Genomic DNA, 20,174 nt, shown 5'->3' on the forward strand with positions numbered 1-20,174 from the left:
CTATTGGTTGCACTAATTCAGTCGTTTACAAAAATATAATTAAATACTCGCGCTTCTCTAGAGTCTAAACATCAAACAGCCACAAACAGCGAACATCGAATAGATTAGATTGCATTCGAAAATCTTTATTCATTCGAAGATATTCACCAGGTAGATTAGCGTTTGATTGACCAATCAGGACAAAGAAATACTCTGCTGCTTTGATTAATCTGATTGGTTAATCAAAAGTTACTATACGCGAAGAGCGTATAGTATTTACAGACATATCTTTCAAATTACTTCCTCTGTGGCTATATGAGAAATAAATAATTATATGGAAGTGCTTCTTCTAGTATGCATTGTGTTCATGTTCAATGTGATTATGTAAATATTTACATGTTATTACATTTTATATATAAAATAAATATTACATATAAGTATTACATATTATTATATGTATGAAATGCTTTATAAATAATAAAAATCAATGGTCAATCATGGTCAATTAACGAACAAGTTAGGTTCAAACTACTATTTCGATATCCTTTATAGATTATGTTGTTCATATCAAGAAGTTTATGCCAGAGAAACATTCAGCGAAGTGCAACAAACCATTTCGTTATTCGTCCCATAAAAACTCACTGCTGTTCCTGGCAACGTAAAAAACTTCTTAATCAAAATACAATTGACCGCAGAAAACTACAATGTGTAACACTGCAAAAATGTTACTTTCGCACTACACAAAGCTTGCATATTCCACCGTTCGTGGCAATGTTTTTACGTCCTGCTTTACGCATTGGCGCATTCCTGATGGGGCGCACAATAAAAAAATGGTGGGCACGCAAGTCCGAAAAAGAAAAGGAGGAATACAAACAATGGGTCAAGAATAGGAGCAATATAATTTTAGGTGAGTTTACATACTAATGATAAATAATTTTATTATAATAACTTTGTATTATTATATATTCATTATTTGAAATTGTTCACAAGGTTGCTTTGGATTATATGGTCTTATATTATTTATTTACTATATAACACATCTTGAAACTGATCCATTGACAAAACGTTCGAGATTTATAATCTTTAACAAGGAACAGGAGAAACAATTAGGGAAGATGGTTCTTGAAGTTGTAAGTATAAACAATACACTTTTTAAAAAGTATATTAGAGAGGGGATATTATTTATGAAAATATTTCTCAAGTTTATATTATATTATGTAATCTTATTTCAGCATTTAGAAGCTCATGAAAAAAATTTGGTACCTAAGACTCATCCAGCTTACAAGACACTTCTAAGGGTGATTGAAAAAATTTTGGCAGCTAATAAAGACTTAAAGTCCATAAGAGATACACAATGGACTTTAACTGTTATTAATACACCACTATCAAACTCATATATCTTGCCAGTAAATATATAAATATTATACAGCAATATATATTTGATAGGATTTCCAGATACTACTTTTATCCCTTCTGTGTTTTCTTATATATAGGGTGGAAATATCTTTGTATCCCTAGATATCTTAAAAATGATCGAAAATGATGATCAATTAGGTATTGTTTTGGCTCATGAAATGGCTCACTCGTTACTCTCACATTCGGTAAGTAATATTATAAAATTTTCAATATTAATTATATTCTTCATGTAATAAAATTACAATTGTTGATTTCTGAACAGCTTGAAGCATTGTCTGATCAGTTATTATGGGACTTTTTAATAGCAATACCTATATTATTAGTTTGGGCATTATTACCTGATATAGCAGCTGCTATAATTCACATGATAGGAGAACGAATTGTGAATATCATGTACAAACTCCCATATAGCAGAGTCTTGGAGAATGAAGCTGATGAAGTAGGACTTAGATTGGCTGCAAAGGTATAATGTTACATTAATAGTATAATAGCTTAATATTATATTTTACATCTTATATTATTGCTTATTTAATATTATTAAAAATTAATTATTATTCATGACTAATAGGCACATCTATTCTTTACAGGCTTGTATTGATATTCGTGAAGCAGTTGTTTTTTGGGCTACAATGAGGACGCTTACGGAAATGCATCTGTTGCCTCCAGAATTACCATGGATATCATCACATCCTAGTCATGGAGACAGAGAGAAGAATTTGAATGAAGAAATGACGCAAGCAATAGAATTACGAAAGGATTCAGGAGTATGTTATTTAACTTATATGCATATTAATGCTATCATTATTGCACTTTATAAACTATCTGTTACAAATCATATTACATTTTATTAATCTAGTACACATAAAAATTTTTTAATTTAATGTGATTTGCAGTGTCCAGTATTGCCTGCAGTAGATCCAAGAAACAAGTTCTACGAACGATCGGCAAAGGAACAGGAAATTTACTTCAGACAGAAAGGAATCATTTCATGAAGATTCAAAGATCAAATACTTTCGTCAGGTTAACGTGCCTATTCAACAAATATAATTTTTCTCAAAAGTTAACATATTTTTAAACTGTGAATCAAGTAAATGATGAATAATAATATTATATAACCTATTTATTTTTTTCAGTATAGTGAAAAATGTAGTTTATATTCATATATACAAAAACAGTATATATACATATGTATACATACATACATATACATATATATACATATATGATGTTGATTTAAATATTATTAATGTATCTGTATAAATATAGTTTGTGAATATTGTATAATATTATGTTTAATAATACTATTCGGAATTGTTTTATCTTAATTTATCTGGTTTATTAATTAATTTATCTTCACAAAATGTATATAGTAATTTTAAATAATAAGTTTTATATTGTATAAATAAAACATATTTTTTCAAAATAAATGTATGATATATGAATTATTTATGTAATTTCCTATTGATTCTTTTTACGTCATTATTAACTATATACAATCATATATAAAATTTTTTTTCTATACATGCATATATATGTATATATATATATAATTAGAAAATTCTATTAATGTTGAATGACGAATAGCCTAATGCGATTTGTGGTGATTGTCTTATCATCATCCTTCCTGTTCTTCTGATGGCACAGTCATACTATTTCATCAAAGTTAGTCAGTAATAAATCATACTATTATTTGCTAAGTTCTGTATTATCTACTCACATATATGTTACAAAAAATAATTTAACATTATTTCTTTGATATATTTTTGTCATGTAATTATTAAGAAGATTTAAAAAAAAATAGTAATATTATTTTTCTATATCATATTTGCTGGTGACGTATTACAAATGTATAGAAATATTATTTATTTTCATTGTAGAAGCTCGTGAGTCGAGTGTTTCACTGCGATGACAATGAAATTCATATTAATTTCCAATCTTTTAATCGTGTCTGCATATAACATCGATACAAATCATCCAATATTATATCCGAATAGTGCGGCTAACGCGGACGAATATCAGCACACAAGATTCGAACGTAATTATTTCGGTTACTCGGTGCTGTTGCATCGTGACTCGCAGAAGGATTCTTCATGGTAATGTATGCCAATTTATATGTACTTATTATATGCGCACAAAATAAATAAGACAATAAATAATAAATAATTTTAAGAGGATTTTTTAAAAATATATTTTTTTGATATCTATATATAATACCTATATATAATAGTCTCTATATAATGATAATGAATTACTTTTTAGAAAGTAATTTTGTTTTCAACTTTGATTATATTTATTTATATAATTACTGATTATGTTTATAAGATATTTTCTATTGTTTTTATAGAACCATGTAAAAATGTATCTATCTTATTTTAACAGGCTGCTCATAGGAGCACCCCGCGGAAATTATACGCGACCATCGCGCGATCGAGTGAACTTAAAATTTCTAAACGAACCCGGTGTGGTTTATCGGTGCGGTTTGCCGGGCCGGTGTATAGAGATCGAACCGACTGTCATCAAGGACGAAGAAATATATATACATCAACTTGATATGCGTGGACGTATAAGGAAAAAACAGTCCTGGTTCGGTGGTGCGATGTCGATAGAAAGAAGCAGCGGTTTCCTTACGGTATAAAGAAAAATGAACAATTTCTAAAGGAATTTTAATATATATCCCCTTTCTTTGTGATGTCTTTTATAATTATTTATCTAATTATAGATATGCGCACCACGAACAATTATGAACATTATATTCAAGAATAATAGATATGTAGAGACTATGCAGGGCATGTGTTACAGCGATCAGATATCGTCGACAAAATTAGATGCGGAATTGTTTGAAATTGAATATTTTGGTATTTACTTCTCTGTCGTCTTTTGTTCTTCCCTATGGCTTTTAGCCGAATCTTTTTATCGATCTTTGTTCGATTTTGCATTATATATATATAAGATAACATTATATACATATATTTTTTTTTTTGAAAAAGATGTTAATATTAAATATTATAAATTAACATAAAGATATTATTAAATATATTAGATTACAGCAAAAATACATGGTTTGATCCAATCCACGGTTTCTCCATTACCTTTGCATCACCGCGGGTATGTTAACGATATTTTATTCTTATTATAGTTTTATATATTTTTATCAATATATCTTTATTTTTCGTATAGTACAAAAGTCTTGTTTTGCTAAATTTGTTACTAAAATATTTCTATTGAATATACACGCGTTAATGACAAAATAATTTAATCATCAGGGTGAAGAAACGATAAATCGTATCATAGGAAGACCAAATGACAATATTACCGGTAGTATCAATATAGTACGTTTTAAAAGACGCAATTTTCATCAGACATATACGGAAACTATGGAAATACCAATAATCGATAATTTGTCGCAGTTTGGTATGAATTCTATACATAATGTGAACTTCTATTCCGTATGATAAATGGATTTTAATTAAGCTACAATTTTTTTAGGCTACGCGGTAACATCAGGATACTATTTCGACCGAAATCAATCTCTTTATGCCTGCGCAGATCCAGGTTGGGATTACGTGGGACAGGTAAAACATTATTACTTATACTCCGTACGCAAGAACAAGAGATATTTATAGCAATTTGCGACATAAATATTTTACAATAATAGGTCGCTATAATTGATCCGGATAGAAATTATATGATTGCTCGTCTCTGGGGCACTGACATCGGCGAATTTTTTGGAGCGAGTTTGGCTACGGGCGATTTAAACAAAGACGGTCTGCACGATCTCGTGATCGGAGCACCACATTGGGGAAACGATAACGGCAGAGTCCACGTATATTTGGGTAGCCCGAAGGTAAACTTTCGTTATTGATGTATATACGAATCCGAGATTTTCATCTCTAAACGAGAATTCTCTAGTACTTTATCTCGACTCTCAAATAGATTAATTATTGATCCTTCGGGAATTAAATTATAAATACTCGAATATCAAATTTTTCTGACGCTATACGGGAAATTTTATCAAAAGTTTATTGATACAGGGAGAATTTGAGGCAGTCGCGATTTTAGAAGGAGCCAGCGAGGATGCGCTGTTCGGTTACGCGGTGGCGAGCGGAGATCTAGATGGAGATGGTTTTAATGGTGATTAATTGTGCTTATAATTAAAATGTGAAATCACTTTGTCGATATCTGATCAACCTGTAATGATACACTCTTTGTTGAATTCTAGACATTATTGTGGGTGCACCTTGGGAGGAATCTGGAGTAATTTACATTTATAACGGCGATACAAGTTTAAAGGACAAAGTAAGACCTTTCATGTCGCAAAGGATCACGATGCAATCACACGGTCATAATCTTCCGGTGAACATACGAACGTTTGGATTTTCGATATCTGAGCCAATCGATATAGATAGCAATGGGTTGGTAAATCATTGTGCAATTTTGTATCATGTTTTTTCATCAGTGAATTATGTTTTGTTAGCTGAAAAATCTATATAAACTTACTATTTATATTTTATAGTAAATTATTTTGATAAAACACAGGAGAAGGAGTAAATCCTTAAATTCAAAATTTATTGATAGCGATTAATATAAAACATCTTTTATTTTTTTCAATTTTATACATTGAATTTCATTGCTCTTTGTACTAAATGGACAAACAAATGAAAATTAATTATATTTTTTATTAAAAACTTGCAAAAATAGAAAAAAATAGCATGTAAATTCGTTGTATCTTTAGATTGAGAATTTCTGGTTATATAATTTTATCTGTGTTTTTTAAAGATTAAATCGTATTTAAATATCTTTACAATTTCATATTTAATTATTTGCAACATCTACATCTATTCGCAGGTATGCAGACGTCGCAATAGGCGCGTATAAATCAGGACATGTCGTAGTACTTCGGAGTAAACCCGTCGTAAGAACCAATTTGACCATTTACACTGTTCCGAGCACCTTACAAAGAAACATCAGCGACTTTTTAATTACAGTGTGCGTCAATTATTACGGTTACGACACGGCGAATACACGCGGTAAGTTATAAAGTGTTAAACAATAAATTATTATAATGTTATTTCTGTTTTATTATGATATATATATATATATATATATATATATATATATATATATATATATATATATATATATATATATATATATATATATATATATATATATATATATATATATATATATATATATATATATATATATATATATATATATATATATATATATATATATATATATATATATATATATATATATATATATTATATATATGTGTATATTTCAATTCATAATTTACAGCTTTTAAGATTTCCCTTATTGTGGACAAGAGATATAAACGTACCGAGGAGACTTTATTGGAATTGGTCTCAACGGAACCTCCCGTTCATATGTGTATGAATACTAATGTTACACTTTCGGTATTAAACATCTATACGTTCAATGTCATTTATAATTATTTTATTAATACCGTATCTTTCTCTGACAAAATGCACATTGCAGGATAATATTCAAGATTTTATCGAACCGATCACTATTTATGCAACGCATAATTTTACATATAATGATTCGTCTGAATTCTGCAAAATATGTCCCGTTGAGAATAAGAGTGCTAAATCGAAGAGCGCGCAAACGCTTTTGCTTCCCTTTGACATTGGATGCGGGGAGGACAGAGTTTGTAACTCCAATATATCTGCAATAGTTAAATTTCGGGAAGTCAGGCAAGTAACATTGAGTTTCTTCAAAAAGTGTACCGCGAAATGATTCACTTATACATATTGAAATACAAAATATAGGGAGAATAATTCGTGGGTGATCGGTTCTAATGATATCATATTGGAAATACGCTTGGAGAATTGTGCTGAGCCGGCGTATCTTACGATAATTGTATTTATCTTTCCGGAAGGCATAGTATTACGTAGTATTTTACCATTTTGTGAAGAGGATACAGATGGAGATAACTTGATGGTTATTTGTAACGTTAGTAATCCGCTCGGAATGAATGAACAGGTATTGACAATAAAATTACGAGCGTTTGTTTTGTCCATTATTTCGAATAAATGAGTGCCAAGATTAAAAAGGAACAAATTTAAGAATTTTTTCTTAACAAATTTAGCGGTATCTTTTTCTTCTTTTTTTGCAGAAAGTTGTTAAACTGGATCTGGATATGAGACATTTGACCGATAGTTCATTGCACGGACGTATTCTGGAGTTCTCTACGGAAATACGAACCCGTAGTGTAAATCATGGAACCCGTATGATTAAATCTTGGCTTACTTTACATAGCGAGGCATCCTTATCATTAAATGGGTCAGTATCTTTTAGAAAGTATCTTTAAGAAAGAGAAAAAAATGTATCTTGTATAATAATAGATATATCATGTTGCAGAAAAACGATTGAGGGAAGTTATTATTTACCTAATATGGATAAGGATCAATTAAATATAACGTTTCAGCATACTTATCAAATATTGAAATTCGGTGCGACGTCTATAGATGAAGCGCGATTCACTGTCAACATACCAGTTGCCACAGAGAATGCAGGTTCTCTAGTGTTCTTATATAAACCGCGGGTTGGTATATTATATATTATATAGAGCCTAATGTATAGAAAATTATCATAATTATTTGTTATATTATTATTATTATTTTTTTTTTTAATGTATTTAAAGATATTTAAAAATATTTTTTTCAGATATATATATCTGGAAAATATTATAACTGTTTATCGGACGGGATAGATCTAGTAGACGTGCAACAAAATGAGCTTCGAGGGGAAACAACATCCGATTTGTACGCATACAATTCAGATAATAATAACGGTACACTGCAAAATGTAACGCATGATATTTTCAAGAGAGATGTGAACGATCGTACGACTATGGCGATTCGCATATTGCAAACGTTTTATAATACGACAACAATAAAATCAGAAATTTCAAACGATAATCTGACAGAAAGCGACATTATATATTTGAACTGTTCGACATACGGTGTGAATTGCTCGACAGTGTACTGCGATCTCAGCGCGTTAAAAACGCGACAAGATATCGGCAAATTTGCGATGAGATTAATTATCAACGCCACAAAGCTCAGAGGTATGGAATCATCTGAAACAAGAAAAAAATATTGTACACGGAGAAAATATTGAAGTAAAATTACGATATAATTTTTGTTATCGTGGAATATACTAAACATATAAGAGAAATCATGATATTTTTATTCACAATAATACGAAGAATTATTTTGTAATTATTCAAATATTTGATTGTACAAACAAATACATAATCGTTAACAGATAATAGAACAATGCATATAATTTACAATTTTTATAATAATAAGTATCTTAATATTGTTATATTCTAGCTGTACAATAAATGTAAAAGAGAATATATTTTTCATGTAATTGTATTGTAAAATTTTCTTCGTGTAGTTTTTAATATAAACTACTATCACGTACATTTTTTTTATTTTTATGATTACTTTCAGATAATTTTAAATTGTCGGACGAAACAAAGATTGTAAAATTCAGCACGGATGCTTACGTTGAAATTATACGCCCGGCAAATAGAATTTTCAGCGTAGAGGCTAGGTGAGTATATATATTGTTGTCATAATAAATTTTTTACTAACTGTAATGAAATCTAGAAAATAGTATTATGATTTAAGAAATATATACTTTATACACAGACGTAATATAAATCTCACGACAGAATTTCGTAACACCGCAAAGATGCAAAAATTGCAATTGTGGGTTGTGCTAGTGTCGGTTTCGTTGGGTCTAATATTATTATACATTATTATTATTATATTAAGTATGGTAAGTCCTCATACTTTTCGTTGCGTTATTATTTTTTCACAAAATGTGTTGAGATCATTGATTATTACTTATCAATTATAGGTGGGTTTTTTTAAAAGAATGACAAAGGAAGAACTATCTGCTTTAAAAACGAACGAGATATAAAATAATGCATATAATATACGCAATTAATAAATTAATCGCCATAAGAACTAATGTTAAAAGCATTCTTTACAGATAATAGAGGATGGAAATAAAATAGAAATCACAAATATTGAATAGAGGATTCTTTGTATATTTACCTAAATTGTTATTGTAGATTTTATATATAATAATAATAGTAATAAATCTAATTTTTTAATAAAAATTATGTTTTCTTTTTTTTATAACATTATACAATTACAGTACATTGCCCATACAAAGATTTACTTTCTTAATTATACAAGTGTGTATTTATATAACATCACTTCGTGTAACATTTACATTTTCTTATCACCCAATACATTAATAATATGAATAATAAATATTTACATTATTTTCCCTCTGTGGGAAACAAACAATAATATTTATGTAACATTTATGATATAAGCAGATTTCTTCCATTCATATACAAATTTTACAAATCAAAATATCTATTAATCATTTTTGTATTGTATATAAGAACATAAAAAGAGACATATTTTGTTTTCCGTTGCTTTGTATAATCTGCGATTATAAATTATGATTTTGTGCGATTTTACATATGATAATCTTCCTGTTGCGCATGTGTTATACAGGTGTCGAAGTAGATACTACATACTTTCTTTTTTTAATTAAGGAACTGTTATAATTGTGCGTACAAATATGTGAGTATAAATTATTTCCATATTCTTTTTCTTAAAATACAATTGCTTAAACAATATTATAATCATGCTACCACGCGATTTTTTGTCATTAATAAGAACATACGTGATTTTAATATATGTTTAACGACACATTCACACACCACCAAAGGTCAATTCTGTTTCTTCAAGCATATAGGATATCTTCTACTTCAAGAGATAGATGAAATGCAGACACGTTATCGTGATGATATAAGCTGCATGCATATATCATAAGATGTAGAAATGTTGCAATGTGCTTGTTCAGCAACTGCTGCATCTCATATAACCGTGTTCACCTCGTTATAATAACTTTGGAGGTCTATGTCCTTCAAAAGAAAGCTGCGCCGCTCTTCTCGCTCCTCGCTTCACAGTGCGATAGACACCCAACTGATAGTATTCAAACCGCAACAGATTCATCTCCCGGTGATGTATCGCATGTATCAATCCTATTAGACTTCGAATTAGAAATCAGGATATCTGTCCTAGACTTGGAATTTGAAATACTGTCCTATATGCTAGCTCTCTTCTCGTTTCTGGCTCTTCGTTCTTCCACTGATGTGCGTTAGGGTGTGCCGTTGGAATCTGAACCATTTTCAGTATGACAAAATTCATATTGAATTTTGTGCATCGCATATACTGATGCGAATCGTTAACATATATCGCAAAATAAAAAAAAATAAATAAATAAAAATAAATAAAAATAAAAAAAAAAAAAAAGAAAGAAAGAAAATCGAATTTATAAGTGAATATTGCAGATAATTTATACTCACATAGTGTAATCGAGCTTTCCTTGAATTGATATACGCATAACAATTTATATATTCAAGGATCGCATACATGACACTATTTAAAAAATTATTTTCATACAGTGCAACAGCGCTATCGTGCATATTAAATGCTAATTTCGAGAGAGAAATTGTTCGCTATATGTGTATATTATCTTCTAGAAAATTACTAACTGTTTTTTAGAAATTACCTTGAAAAAAAATTTGCTAATTAAATAGTTATTATAGGCTATAAACTTAGATATATATGTAAATATAAATCCGTGCGCGCAATAAGATCTAATGTATTATTAGACCAAGAATATAATATTCTATTTTTGAGAAATTTAATTTTATATATATACACGAACTATATCTGTTTAATTTTTCTATATATAAAGATTTTGTGCTAACTACACAGTGACGCTAGATAGTTATAAAGAAAAGTCTTTTTTGAAAAATCAAAATCGCATTTCTTTTTGGTCTAGTTAGGGATAGTATATATGTGGGATTTTATATATAATTTTTCTTAGTAAGAATTTTTTATAAAATTTTACAGAATTTTATAAAAAATTCTTCATATAAAACATAAAGTATTATATATTTGTGTAGAGATCTTTTTTATATAAAATCCCTAATTGTTTTTTTATTCCCTTTGCAAGGCAAGTCTAATATTTTATTCGTCTTATAGGTTAAATCTTATCTTTAAGTTTAACCAAAATCTAAATTTTGTAATATCTAACATCACTGTATATACACAAAACATAAACGAACCGGCAGTATAAAAGCACTATAAAGTATAATTTCTTTTTTTGTTTGTACTTCATGTAAATAAAAAAGATTGATCGATATACATTAGAACTTGTAATGTACAATATGTTGTAAACTAAGGGCATGTTACAAGAGAGATTAATAGTGATTGATAATTTTGTTATATACCAAAAATATATTTTGGTATTTATACTATATAGATATTACACTAATCTGCTGACTCAAATGTTTGCATTTTAATATAAAATTAATATGTTTATCTTTTCCGTAAAGTAACTCAACTTTTTTGGGGAATTTTTATATTATGCATCAAAACCTAAAGATCGAGAAAAAATCTATAATAAAATGTTAAAATTATTTAATATAATAATATTTTTCTATACTGATTAGAGTATGATGGTATCCGACTTGTTTTATCAGATGCACTTGTAATCTTCATTTTTATGATAGTTATCATTGTTTATATATTCTATGATAATGTACACACATACATACGCACTTATCAATATAACAGTATCAATGAAAACTACATGAATAATCTTTTTTGTGTTGTATTTTCAGTTATAGTCATATTCTAATATTTTATTACAAATGACACTTCATCATACACATGCCACAAAAAGATTTTTTTTTTTTTTTTAATTTTATCACTTATTTATTTTATTTTTATTCATCAATTTGTTTTCCTATTACAAATGTTTTTATAAACAGAAGAATTTTATATATAGAAAACTATTCTATATATAATTCTGTTAAAAATTTATAGTTTTACAATGTTTTCATTGGTACTGCTAATTAGTGTAAGTATTATATGTATCTCTCAGAAAAATTTGTTAAAAACCACTTATAAAAATTAAAGATTACATTCTCCTTCTTACATTACGATCTTGCTTGATTTTTTAACAAATTTTCTCTCGCATGTACTATGAGCATCTTTTTTAATGTAAATTAAAACAAGACGGATTCTAAATAATTTCTCTAATATGTCTAATACTTTTTTTCAGGTTCTGATGCAAACCATAAAGAGAAATATACATGCATTGAGAAATAAGCAAACGAACATGAGTGATATTACGAAGTTCGCGTTTTTTACCATTATTATTATCACAGTGATAAATTTTTTTACTCACATACATGTTATTTCGTAAACGCTTCTGATGGTATTTGACCACGTTTGAAGAACTCTTGAAATGCAGAGAGCGCATTATTGTAGTTCCACTGCGTCTCTTGTAAACACTTCAAACTCCATTCCAAATTCATGTTCGTTTGCTGACTCAACGTCATTGTCATTTGCTGTTTTATGTCTTCACTCAATTCTGGAAGTATAGACTTTGCCGGTTGCGTGGATGTTTGTGGCAATAGCGCCGACGCCTCCGGTTGGGTCGGTTGGTTGTTTAGTTGCTGGTTCAGTTGTTTTAGTTGCGCCTCAGGCGGTTGACTAATATGTAATTGCTCATTGCGAATACAATATCCACTACCTTCCGGAACAATTATAAATGTTCGGTTGAAGTGGCGAATAGGCTGTTCTTTATTATCAAGCTCTTGAAAATAGCCCGTTATCGTGATGAACATCATTACTTGCTATAAGCGACAAGAAATAAATTGCAACATAAATTTCTTCTCTTGCCTAATATTTAACATGATATAATTGTTGTATGATTTAAACCATTCATAATAACTTACCGTAGCAAGGGCAATGTCCATGGTAAAGGTATCTAGGAAATGCTTTGTTCGTGGCATTTCTGATATAAAAGAAACTACAGGTAATCTACCATGTTTCAATAATTTCTGTCTTCTGGCCATATCATATATTCTGAACAAGTTTCGATTCTCCATGAGATACCCGTTTAACCTAGCGACAAAAAAAAATTTAATTTTCTGGATATTTTCGAATATTCAATATTAAGAATATATTTGTTAAAATATGGTAATTAAAAAAAATATTAACATATTAATTAATAAGAAAATGTAATATTCTTTTCAACAAACACTTACTTATTATTGTGAGAAGTAGTTATTGTCATACTAAAGCACGCATGTTCGTCGTACGCGTCAAGTAGAGGCTGACGGTTCTCACTGTCAAATATTGTGAAATATTGTTGCAAAAACTGGCTTGCAATTTCCTGTGCTTTCATATCAGCAACAAACATTCTCTGCGATGGTGGTACCTTAGCAGCCTCGTCAATCACATCGAATACGATTGGTCGTGGTAGTTCTGTGCCGTCCTTTCGAATGATGTAACAAAAATTCATGTCGCGCGTGTACATGAGAAGAAACATAACTTCGAATATATAAATATATAACAGTGCATAGAATACTCACCAGACGCAGCAGTCTCGGGAACCGTTTCCGGACGTCGCTATGGTCGAGAAAGAAAAGCCCGCAAGTTCCATGTTAATCGTATAATAACAAAAACACACATGTGCTTTATTATTAAATAATACAATAGAAAGTATATGAATAATTTAGTAAAAAATAAATAATAATAATAAACAATTTTTGAAATAAATTTAACATGTGATAATGTTTTATTAGATGTAATTCAAATTAATTCTGCATAAGACTGATGTCTAAGGATTATGTTAAGTAAACATGCATTTTTACCTATCTCTATAAATATTTGTAACTGAATAATATATTTAACTGTTATTAAAGTTAATAGAGAATTAAACTATTTAATAATCCCTTATTTTTTATAAAGAGTACAAAATAAGTATAATAATTATTGTTGCAACATTGTCTGGCAAATAACCAATTTATTTTCAATACTCTTCTTTTTAATGAAAGATTATGTTAGAATAATACATTACCTAATATAGTCATTTTGTCGAGACTTATACTTGTTACAAACAGGGTTTCCGATTAATTTCAATTCTTCCAATTTTAGATCTTTAATGGCGTCTATTTGATGGATGTCCTTAATCTACAATATAATTTATATTGTCATATAATAGAACCAAAGATAAATACAATTATATGCATATGAGATACTCACCTTGTTATCGCTGATGTAAAGAATCTTCAAGTTTGAAAATTTTTTATTTAATACGCTGAGCCTGTCAATGTTCTGCAGTTTATTGCCTTCTAAGTTCAAGGCTTCCAAAGTTGGTATGTGTTCGCCCACAATATCTAACACAGTCATCAACATTGCAGGGCGGAACAATGCACAAAAGTAATCACCAATGAGATCTGTAAACCATATATATGTAATCTTTTAATATTGGCATTAAAGTTAATATTAAGAGAGTCTTTAGAGTTAATATTATTATTCTTAATAAATTTATGATTTTGAAATGATTTCTAACCAGCATCTCGATGAAACTTTGACAAATCCAAAGCGTTTGTTTCTTGCACATATCTCTTGGACATTGCTTGTTTTAATCGTTCTTTCAATTTATCATCAATCTCGCATTGTGGAAATCCTGGTTTTACCCTCACTTGTAGTTTAAAGCCATCTGTCATTGTAATCTTACGATCACAATTTAGTAATGCACTTGCTGTCTTGTGATCATCAACATAAAAACTAGCTTCGTTTCCCATTATCTTATACTGTAAACAAATTCCTGAAGTTAGCAACGATTTAAAAATTGAATTCTTTTTACCATAATATCATAATACACATGCGTATTATGCAATTTAAAGCTTTTGTTCTCATTGCAATTATATTTGGAGGCATAATAAAATATATAATACATAATAAATGAATCACATGAATCTTTTTCTTGTATCAAAATAGATCAACATTTTTATGTATATGAATTAATAAAAAAACTGGTTTTATACGAAAAATTTGCATGATTATTTACTTCTAATGTTATAATTGAATGTAATTTTGTAAAGAACCAAGAATTTTAAATTATACTGATATTTATCAAATATATTGTATTACAGTAAATACATATATTGAATAAAATAAATTCTATAAAAAAAAAAAAAAAAAATATTTACCGTTATTGGAATGAACACTTCAGGTGCCATGTAGTTTAATAGGCTTCTTAAAACGTAATCTTTTTCATATTTCTGTCCATATGGTATCTGCAATATATAAGCATTAGAAGTAGAAATTCATTTTAAATCCTAACATATAAATAATTACATAAATTATAATGTAATAAAACTATCACACTTACGCTGATTCTATACCAATTGGATTCTCCTATTGGAAGTACTTGTATCCTAGGACCAGATTGGCCTCCCTTGAAATTCCTGTTTGGTAGAGGGCTATTTCTTCCTCGAGCAATCTTTCTTTGCCATCTATCTCTCCTATCTCTGTCTCTCGGGGCAATAATAACTTGTCTTGTTTGTCTATTATTGTTATTATTGTTGCCCGTCATTGGAATATCCTCATCTAAACTTGTTAACACTGCGTTACGCGATATTTCTCTGTTGGGCCTATGTGTTTTAAACGATACACGAGGTCTGGTTCCCTCGAGATGAGATCCTCCATTATTTCTTCCCATACGATCGTCATGGCCTATAAGCAAATAATAGTTGAAATTATATAAAACAATGACAATATGTAATTGTAAAGAACGGTTATTTTAAGCGTTGTAATCTAATATTATTTTTCAACAGCTTTAGTTTACAAATAAATAAAATATGCATTGACTCTTTTTGTCTAATATTTTAATACTTTATTAAATAATTAAAATAAATGCAAGTGTATAAAATTTGTATATTATGATATACTAATCACAACATATTTTTTTTAACACACAAAAACATTTTCTTTCTTTTATGTAAGATACTTATTTGCAAATTAATTTAGCATTTTTGCTTCAATTAGTTCATCGTCTATATAGATAAATTTACTTTATTAACTTGTACAATTTATGTGAAAGAAAATTTTTATATAAACTGTACATGAACATGGAAATTCTTAATAAATAATGTAGAATAATATGGGAAAAAGTGAATATGAAATAATATGAGAATTAATAATATGAAAATGAGAGAGAGTGAATATGGAAAATTCATGTACTAGATGTGAATTCTTATGGCACATGCTTATTTTGTTTTCCCGACATCAAGTCTCAAATATAAGAAAAACAGTGATACATGAAAGAGTACAACAAATTAGATTGGAAAGATCAGTGTATCGAGATAAAATGTGAGCAGGATCCTTTGAAAAGAGTACTGCGATTTACAAACGATGTGCTGTGCGATAATAAACGAGTCACAAAATTAGGATAAAGAAATAGAAAATTGATAATTTACCAAAATAATGCTTATCCTCGGAAGGAGCATTTCCGCGGCCGTTGCGACCACCCCAGGATTTATTCGATTTCTTCGGCATTTTCTCTTCTCCAATATTCTCAAATAATCTCTCGAAGACTGAGCTGCGTCGCTGAGCACTTTCTGAGCAACAATGGCTGAGTAAATGGCGTCTTTCCGGTAGACTGCAAATCATGCGCATGCGTAAATGTGCACAGCCAGTAGGTCTGTTCGTTCATTGTTTGCACTTTCTACACTCGGGCTACTTCGCTGTCTCTTTTTGTATGAATTTAAATAATGAAATTGGAAATAGTGAATTATTTATTTTTCTTTCAATTTGTAAAATATATAAAGTCAATGTTTTTAACTATAAAACTGTAATGGCTTAGTTTACACCGTTATACTTTAATACGTACTAAATACTATACTGGCCAATCACAATCATTCTATTCTTTGCAAGAATGGCTATGATTGGCCAGTCAGTATATTATAGAGCCCAATAGACTATGTATTTTATATGTTATGGCCATAGACATAGTATATCTCATAGACATAGTATATCTAGACCGAGCGTTTGCCTTTATTTAAGGAGTGGGGGCCGATGCCCACGTAGAAAAGGACATATAGTAAAGACGTACAGAGCATAGCGCTCTCTTTCATCATGCTATGTGTGAGCGAGAGAGAACGCAAGGGGCACGAAACAGAGTATGTCCTTTTCTACGTGTATCTTTACCCCCACTCCTTAAATAAAGGCAAACGCTCGGTCTAGATATAAGTAAGGACGTACAGAGCATAGCGCTCTCTTTCATCATGCTACGTGTGAGCGAGAGAGAACGCAAGGGGCACGAAACAGAGTATGTCCTTTTCTACGTGTATCTTTACCCCCACTCCTTAAATAAAGGCAAACGCTCGGTCTAGATATACTATGTCTATGGTTATGGCCAAGACAGTCACGTGGTCTACTGCATGTAAAGTCGAGTCAGGTTAGGTTAGGAAAAATCACTCCGTGCATAGCTATTCCGAATAGTCCGAATTATAAATATATAGAAAATATATTACAATGGTAAAAATATATTTTTTTAAATAAAAACATATATTTTATAAATAAGTTATAAGATGTTTACCCTTAAATTTATGAATGTTTGAGATTATATTATGTGTTTCGATCTTTTTAATATTTTGCATATCATTATTTTTCACAATACAAAACTTGCAGTAAAATTAATTATATGTTACAGCCGAAAAATAAGAAAACACGTAAAGTTGTGATGCAGAGATTTGCTCAGATGAAGAAGATGATTAGTCTGAGTGATTCACGAATGTAAGTTTATGTTGAATACAATTTTCAGCAAATTATTGGTATATGCGTACATAAAATATACAGAAGAAATATTAGAAATAAACTATTTTTGTAGAAAACCAGAAAAACGGCTGCCATCCAAGAAAACTCCAAAAGAAGATCAGACTAAAATAAAAATTACAGAAACGTATGTATATATAATGTTAAATTTAATTTTAACAATATATTTACATTAGTTTTGAAATATTTTTGCATGACATGAAAGATTATCAAAAAATGTTTTCTTTTATATTTTAAAACTATGAAACTATACATTTATGATTCCAGGCCAAAACAATCCTCAGCATTATTTTTTCAATATAACACACAACTTGGACCACCATATCATATTTTAGTTGATACAAACTTTATTAACTTTTCTATTAAAAATAAATTGGATATTGTACAAAATATGATGGAATGTCTCTACGCAAAGTGTACACCATATATAACAGATTGTGTGATGGGTGAGTTGGAGAAGCTTGGGCAGAAGTATAAATTGGCATTGAGAATCATCAAAGATCCACGATTTGAAAGGTTAAAATGTATGCATAAAGGAACCTATGCAGATGACTGTCTCGTGAACAGAGTGACGCAAGTAAATATAGACCATGAAATCTTATTATAATACAATTATTAACAAATATTTCGTATTTGTATTTGACAATGGTAATATAAATTTATTTTGTTTAATGCTACAGATAAAAACATTGAATTGTGCTTTATGTTATTATTTCAGCACAAGTGTTATATTGTTGCGACCAATGATAAAGACTTAAAAAAAAGGATACGGAAGATACCAGGTGTGCCAATAATGTATGTATCTCAACACAGGTACACGATAGAACGGATGCCAGACGCCTATGGCGCGCCTAAGAAGTGAACTTAGTTTATTAAGAGAGGCGATCTCCTTTTTTTATATAATAACTTTATCTTTTATTGCATTAAAGACAACAAGTTGTATATTTTGTTAATAAAACTTACATGAAACTAAAACTTTCATCGTTGAGAGAAACTGTATAAAATAATTTTTGTTTGTCTTGTTTATATGTTTATATAGATATTGTCATTCTGAAAATGTTTGTCCTATAAAAAAATAAAAAAAATAAACATTCTCAAATAAAAAATTTTACCTTGTCAATGTGTGTGTATATATATATATATATATATATATACATACATACCTCGTCTTTTTATTCTTGTACATATATATAAATATAATTATTTTAGTTATGTTTTATTATTCTTGTGAATCTGTGATGCTAGATGTTCTATTTGAATTTCTTTCCTATAACAAAAATTAAATATTTGTATAGATAGTTTATAAACAAAATATAATAATACAAAAAAATACAATATAAACAAAATGAATATATATACCTCATTATTGTATTCACGAATCTCTCTTTGTATATTAAGTGCGTTTATTTCATTATCTATGCTTTCATAATCATATTGCCTATATTATTAATAAAACGACATTTGAAAAATGCTTTTTTCTAAATTTCGTCTTATAATAATGCCGATATATTCTTTATTATGATAATGTCATATTCTTTATCAATCTATTTATAGGACGCTTTACAAATAGTCAAAGCTCAAGATAGCACAATATATCGCAAATATTTGTTTCTAAAGAAAATTGTTTAATTTCTGTGATACATTTTATATATTAATAAATAAATGATTTGATATATCGTATTTTTTATAGCATTTACATAACATGATCCGTACTCATATCTAGCATAAATTGTAAATTTAATTTATTTAATGTAAAGATATAAATTTAAACAAAATATATTAACAATAAATGAATTAGACAATTGATATTAAATATGTAATATAACCACGAGCACTTATGATATTCATTTCGTGTGCGAACCCAAGAAGACATCTTAAAAATGTCTAAAGGATGATAAGACGTTTTTTAGACATCTTTTAGGGTCATGTGCTGTCTGGAAATAGACAGCACGATCGGAGTAATCCTGATCGGACTGATTGCTACCGAATTAAACCAAGTTTTGAGAT

At 29.1% G+C, this 20,174-nt stretch overlaps 4 protein-coding genes across 8 annotated transcripts; 3 read left to right on the plus strand and 1 right to left on the minus strand.

The window, feature by feature from the left end:
- Nucleotides 1-384: 384 nt before the first annotated feature.
- Nucleotides 385-2,818, plus strand: LOC115238133 (metalloendopeptidase OMA1, mitochondrial-like). Its single transcript, XM_029811705.1, has 7 exons — nucleotides 385-886; nucleotides 970-1,109; nucleotides 1,212-1,385; nucleotides 1,473-1,580; nucleotides 1,658-1,858; nucleotides 1,983-2,159; nucleotides 2,289-2,818. Exons 1-7 carry the CDS (start codon nucleotides 535-537, stop codon nucleotides 2,385-2,387), a joined length of 1,251 nt encoding a protein of 416 aa, XP_029667565.1. The 5' UTR covers nucleotides 385-534; the 3' UTR covers nucleotides 2,388-2,818.
- A 181-nt stretch (nucleotides 2,819-2,999) lies between these two features.
- Nucleotides 3,000-10,318, plus strand: LOC115238064 (integrin alpha-9-like). 5 transcript variants are annotated; one of them, XM_029811582.1, is made up of 20 exons: nucleotides 3,065-3,195; nucleotides 3,273-3,488; nucleotides 3,775-4,024; nucleotides 4,115-4,250; nucleotides 4,436-4,500; nucleotides 4,659-4,806; nucleotides 4,882-4,967; nucleotides 5,051-5,239; nucleotides 5,427-5,526; nucleotides 5,615-5,807; nucleotides 6,241-6,422; nucleotides 6,700-6,818; nucleotides 6,901-7,118; nucleotides 7,194-7,407; nucleotides 7,541-7,707; nucleotides 7,786-7,969; nucleotides 8,092-8,494; nucleotides 8,886-8,988; nucleotides 9,087-9,216; nucleotides 9,298-10,318. In XM_029811582.1, exons 2-20 carry the CDS (start codon nucleotides 3,301-3,303, stop codon nucleotides 9,358-9,360), a joined length of 3,138 nt encoding a protein of 1,045 aa, XP_029667442.1. In that variant the 5' UTR covers nucleotides 3,065-3,195; nucleotides 3,273-3,300; the 3' UTR covers nucleotides 9,361-10,318. The 5 variants fall into 5 exon arrangements, with proteins under 5 accessions (XP_029667440.1, XP_029667442.1, XP_029667439.1 ...); XM_029811580.1 differs by lacking the exon at nucleotides 3,065-3,195 and adding an exon at nucleotides 3,000-3,057 and having other exon boundaries at nucleotides 9,087-10,318; XM_029811579.1 differs by having other exon boundaries at nucleotides 9,087-10,318.
- Nucleotides 8,594-17,018, minus strand: LOC115238065 (nuclear RNA export factor 1-like). The gene is made up of 10 exons (XM_029811584.1): nucleotides 16,811-17,018; nucleotides 15,724-16,067; nucleotides 15,542-15,628; nucleotides 14,899-15,142; nucleotides 14,589-14,782; nucleotides 14,404-14,516; nucleotides 13,916-13,952; nucleotides 13,589-13,818; nucleotides 13,277-13,445; nucleotides 8,594-13,174 (listed from the first exon to the last, which is right to left on the minus strand). Exons 1-10 carry the CDS (start codon nucleotides 17,007-17,009, stop codon nucleotides 12,731-12,733), a joined length of 2,061 nt encoding a protein of 686 aa, XP_029667444.1. The 5' UTR covers nucleotides 17,010-17,018; the 3' UTR covers nucleotides 8,594-12,730.
- Nucleotides 17,019-17,722: 704 nt separating this feature from the next.
- On the plus strand, nucleotides 17,723-19,282 carry LOC115238122 (rRNA-processing protein FCF1 homolog). Its single transcript, XM_029811689.1, has 5 exons — nucleotides 17,723-17,870; nucleotides 18,046-18,128; nucleotides 18,223-18,294; nucleotides 18,435-18,744; nucleotides 18,886-19,282. Exons 1-5 carry the CDS (start codon nucleotides 17,868-17,870, stop codon nucleotides 19,027-19,029), a joined length of 612 nt encoding a protein of 203 aa, XP_029667549.1. The 5' UTR covers nucleotides 17,723-17,867; the 3' UTR covers nucleotides 19,030-19,282.
- The last annotated feature ends 892 nt before the right edge of the window (nucleotides 19,283-20,174 follow it).

This window comes from Formica exsecta, unplaced genomic scaffold, assembly GCF_003651465.1.
Source record: "Formica exsecta isolate Colony F162 unplaced genomic scaffold, ASM365146v1 scaffold32, whole genome shotgun sequence".
Taxonomy (NCBI): Eukaryota; Metazoa; Arthropoda; class Insecta; order Hymenoptera; family Formicidae; genus Formica; species Formica exsecta.

What these genes read in the sequence shown, in the direction of transcription:
- LOC115238133 (XM_029811705.1), top strand. Translation starts at nt 535, where the DNA reads ATGTTGTTCATATCAAGAAGTTTATGCCAGAGAAACATTCAGCGAAGT. An exon ending in TAGGAGCAATATAATTTTAG is followed by an intron (nt 887 to 969) that starts GTGAGTTTACAT and finishes ATTGTTCACAAG; the next exon opens with GTTGCTTTGGATTATATGGT. An exon ending in ACTCGTTACTCTCACATTCG is followed by an intron (nt 1,581 to 1,657) that starts GTAAGTAATATT and finishes ATTTCTGAACAG; the next exon opens with CTTGAAGCATTGTCTGATCA.
- LOC115238064 (XM_029811580.1), top strand. Translation starts at nt 3,301, where the DNA reads ATGACAATGAAATTCATATTAATTTCCAATCTTTTAATCGTGTCTGCA. An exon ending in GTTAAATTTCGGGAAGTCAG is followed by an intron (nt 7,119 to 7,193) that starts GCAAGTAACATT and finishes TACAAAATATAG; the next exon opens with GGAGAATAATTCGTGGGTGA. An exon ending in ATTTTCAGCGTAGAGGCTAG is followed by an intron (nt 8,989 to 9,086) that starts GTGAGTATATAT and finishes CTTTATACACAG; the next exon opens with ACGTAATATAAATCTCACGA.
- LOC115238065 (XM_029811584.1), bottom strand. Translation starts at nt 17,009, where the DNA reads ATGCGCATGATTTGCAGTCTACCGGAAAGACGCCATTTACTCAGCCAT. An exon ending in ACTACTTCTCACAATAATAA is followed by an intron (nt 13,446 to 13,588) that starts GTAAGTGTTTGT and finishes TTTTGTCGCTAG; the next exon opens with GTTAAACGGGTATCTCATGG. An exon ending in TGGACATTGCCCTTGCTACG is followed by an intron (nt 13,175 to 13,276) that starts GTAAGTTATTAT and finishes TGTCGCTTATAG; the next exon opens with CAAGTAATGATGTTCATCAC.
- LOC115238122 (XM_029811689.1), top strand. An exon ending in AGTCTGAGTGATTCACGAAT is followed by an intron (nt 18,129 to 18,222) that starts GTAAGTTTATGT and finishes CTATTTTTGTAG; the next exon opens with AAAACCAGAAAAACGGCTGC. An exon ending in AAAATAAAAATTACAGAAAC is followed by an intron (nt 18,295 to 18,434) that starts GTATGTATATAT and finishes TTATGATTCCAG; the next exon opens with GCCAAAACAATCCTCAGCAT.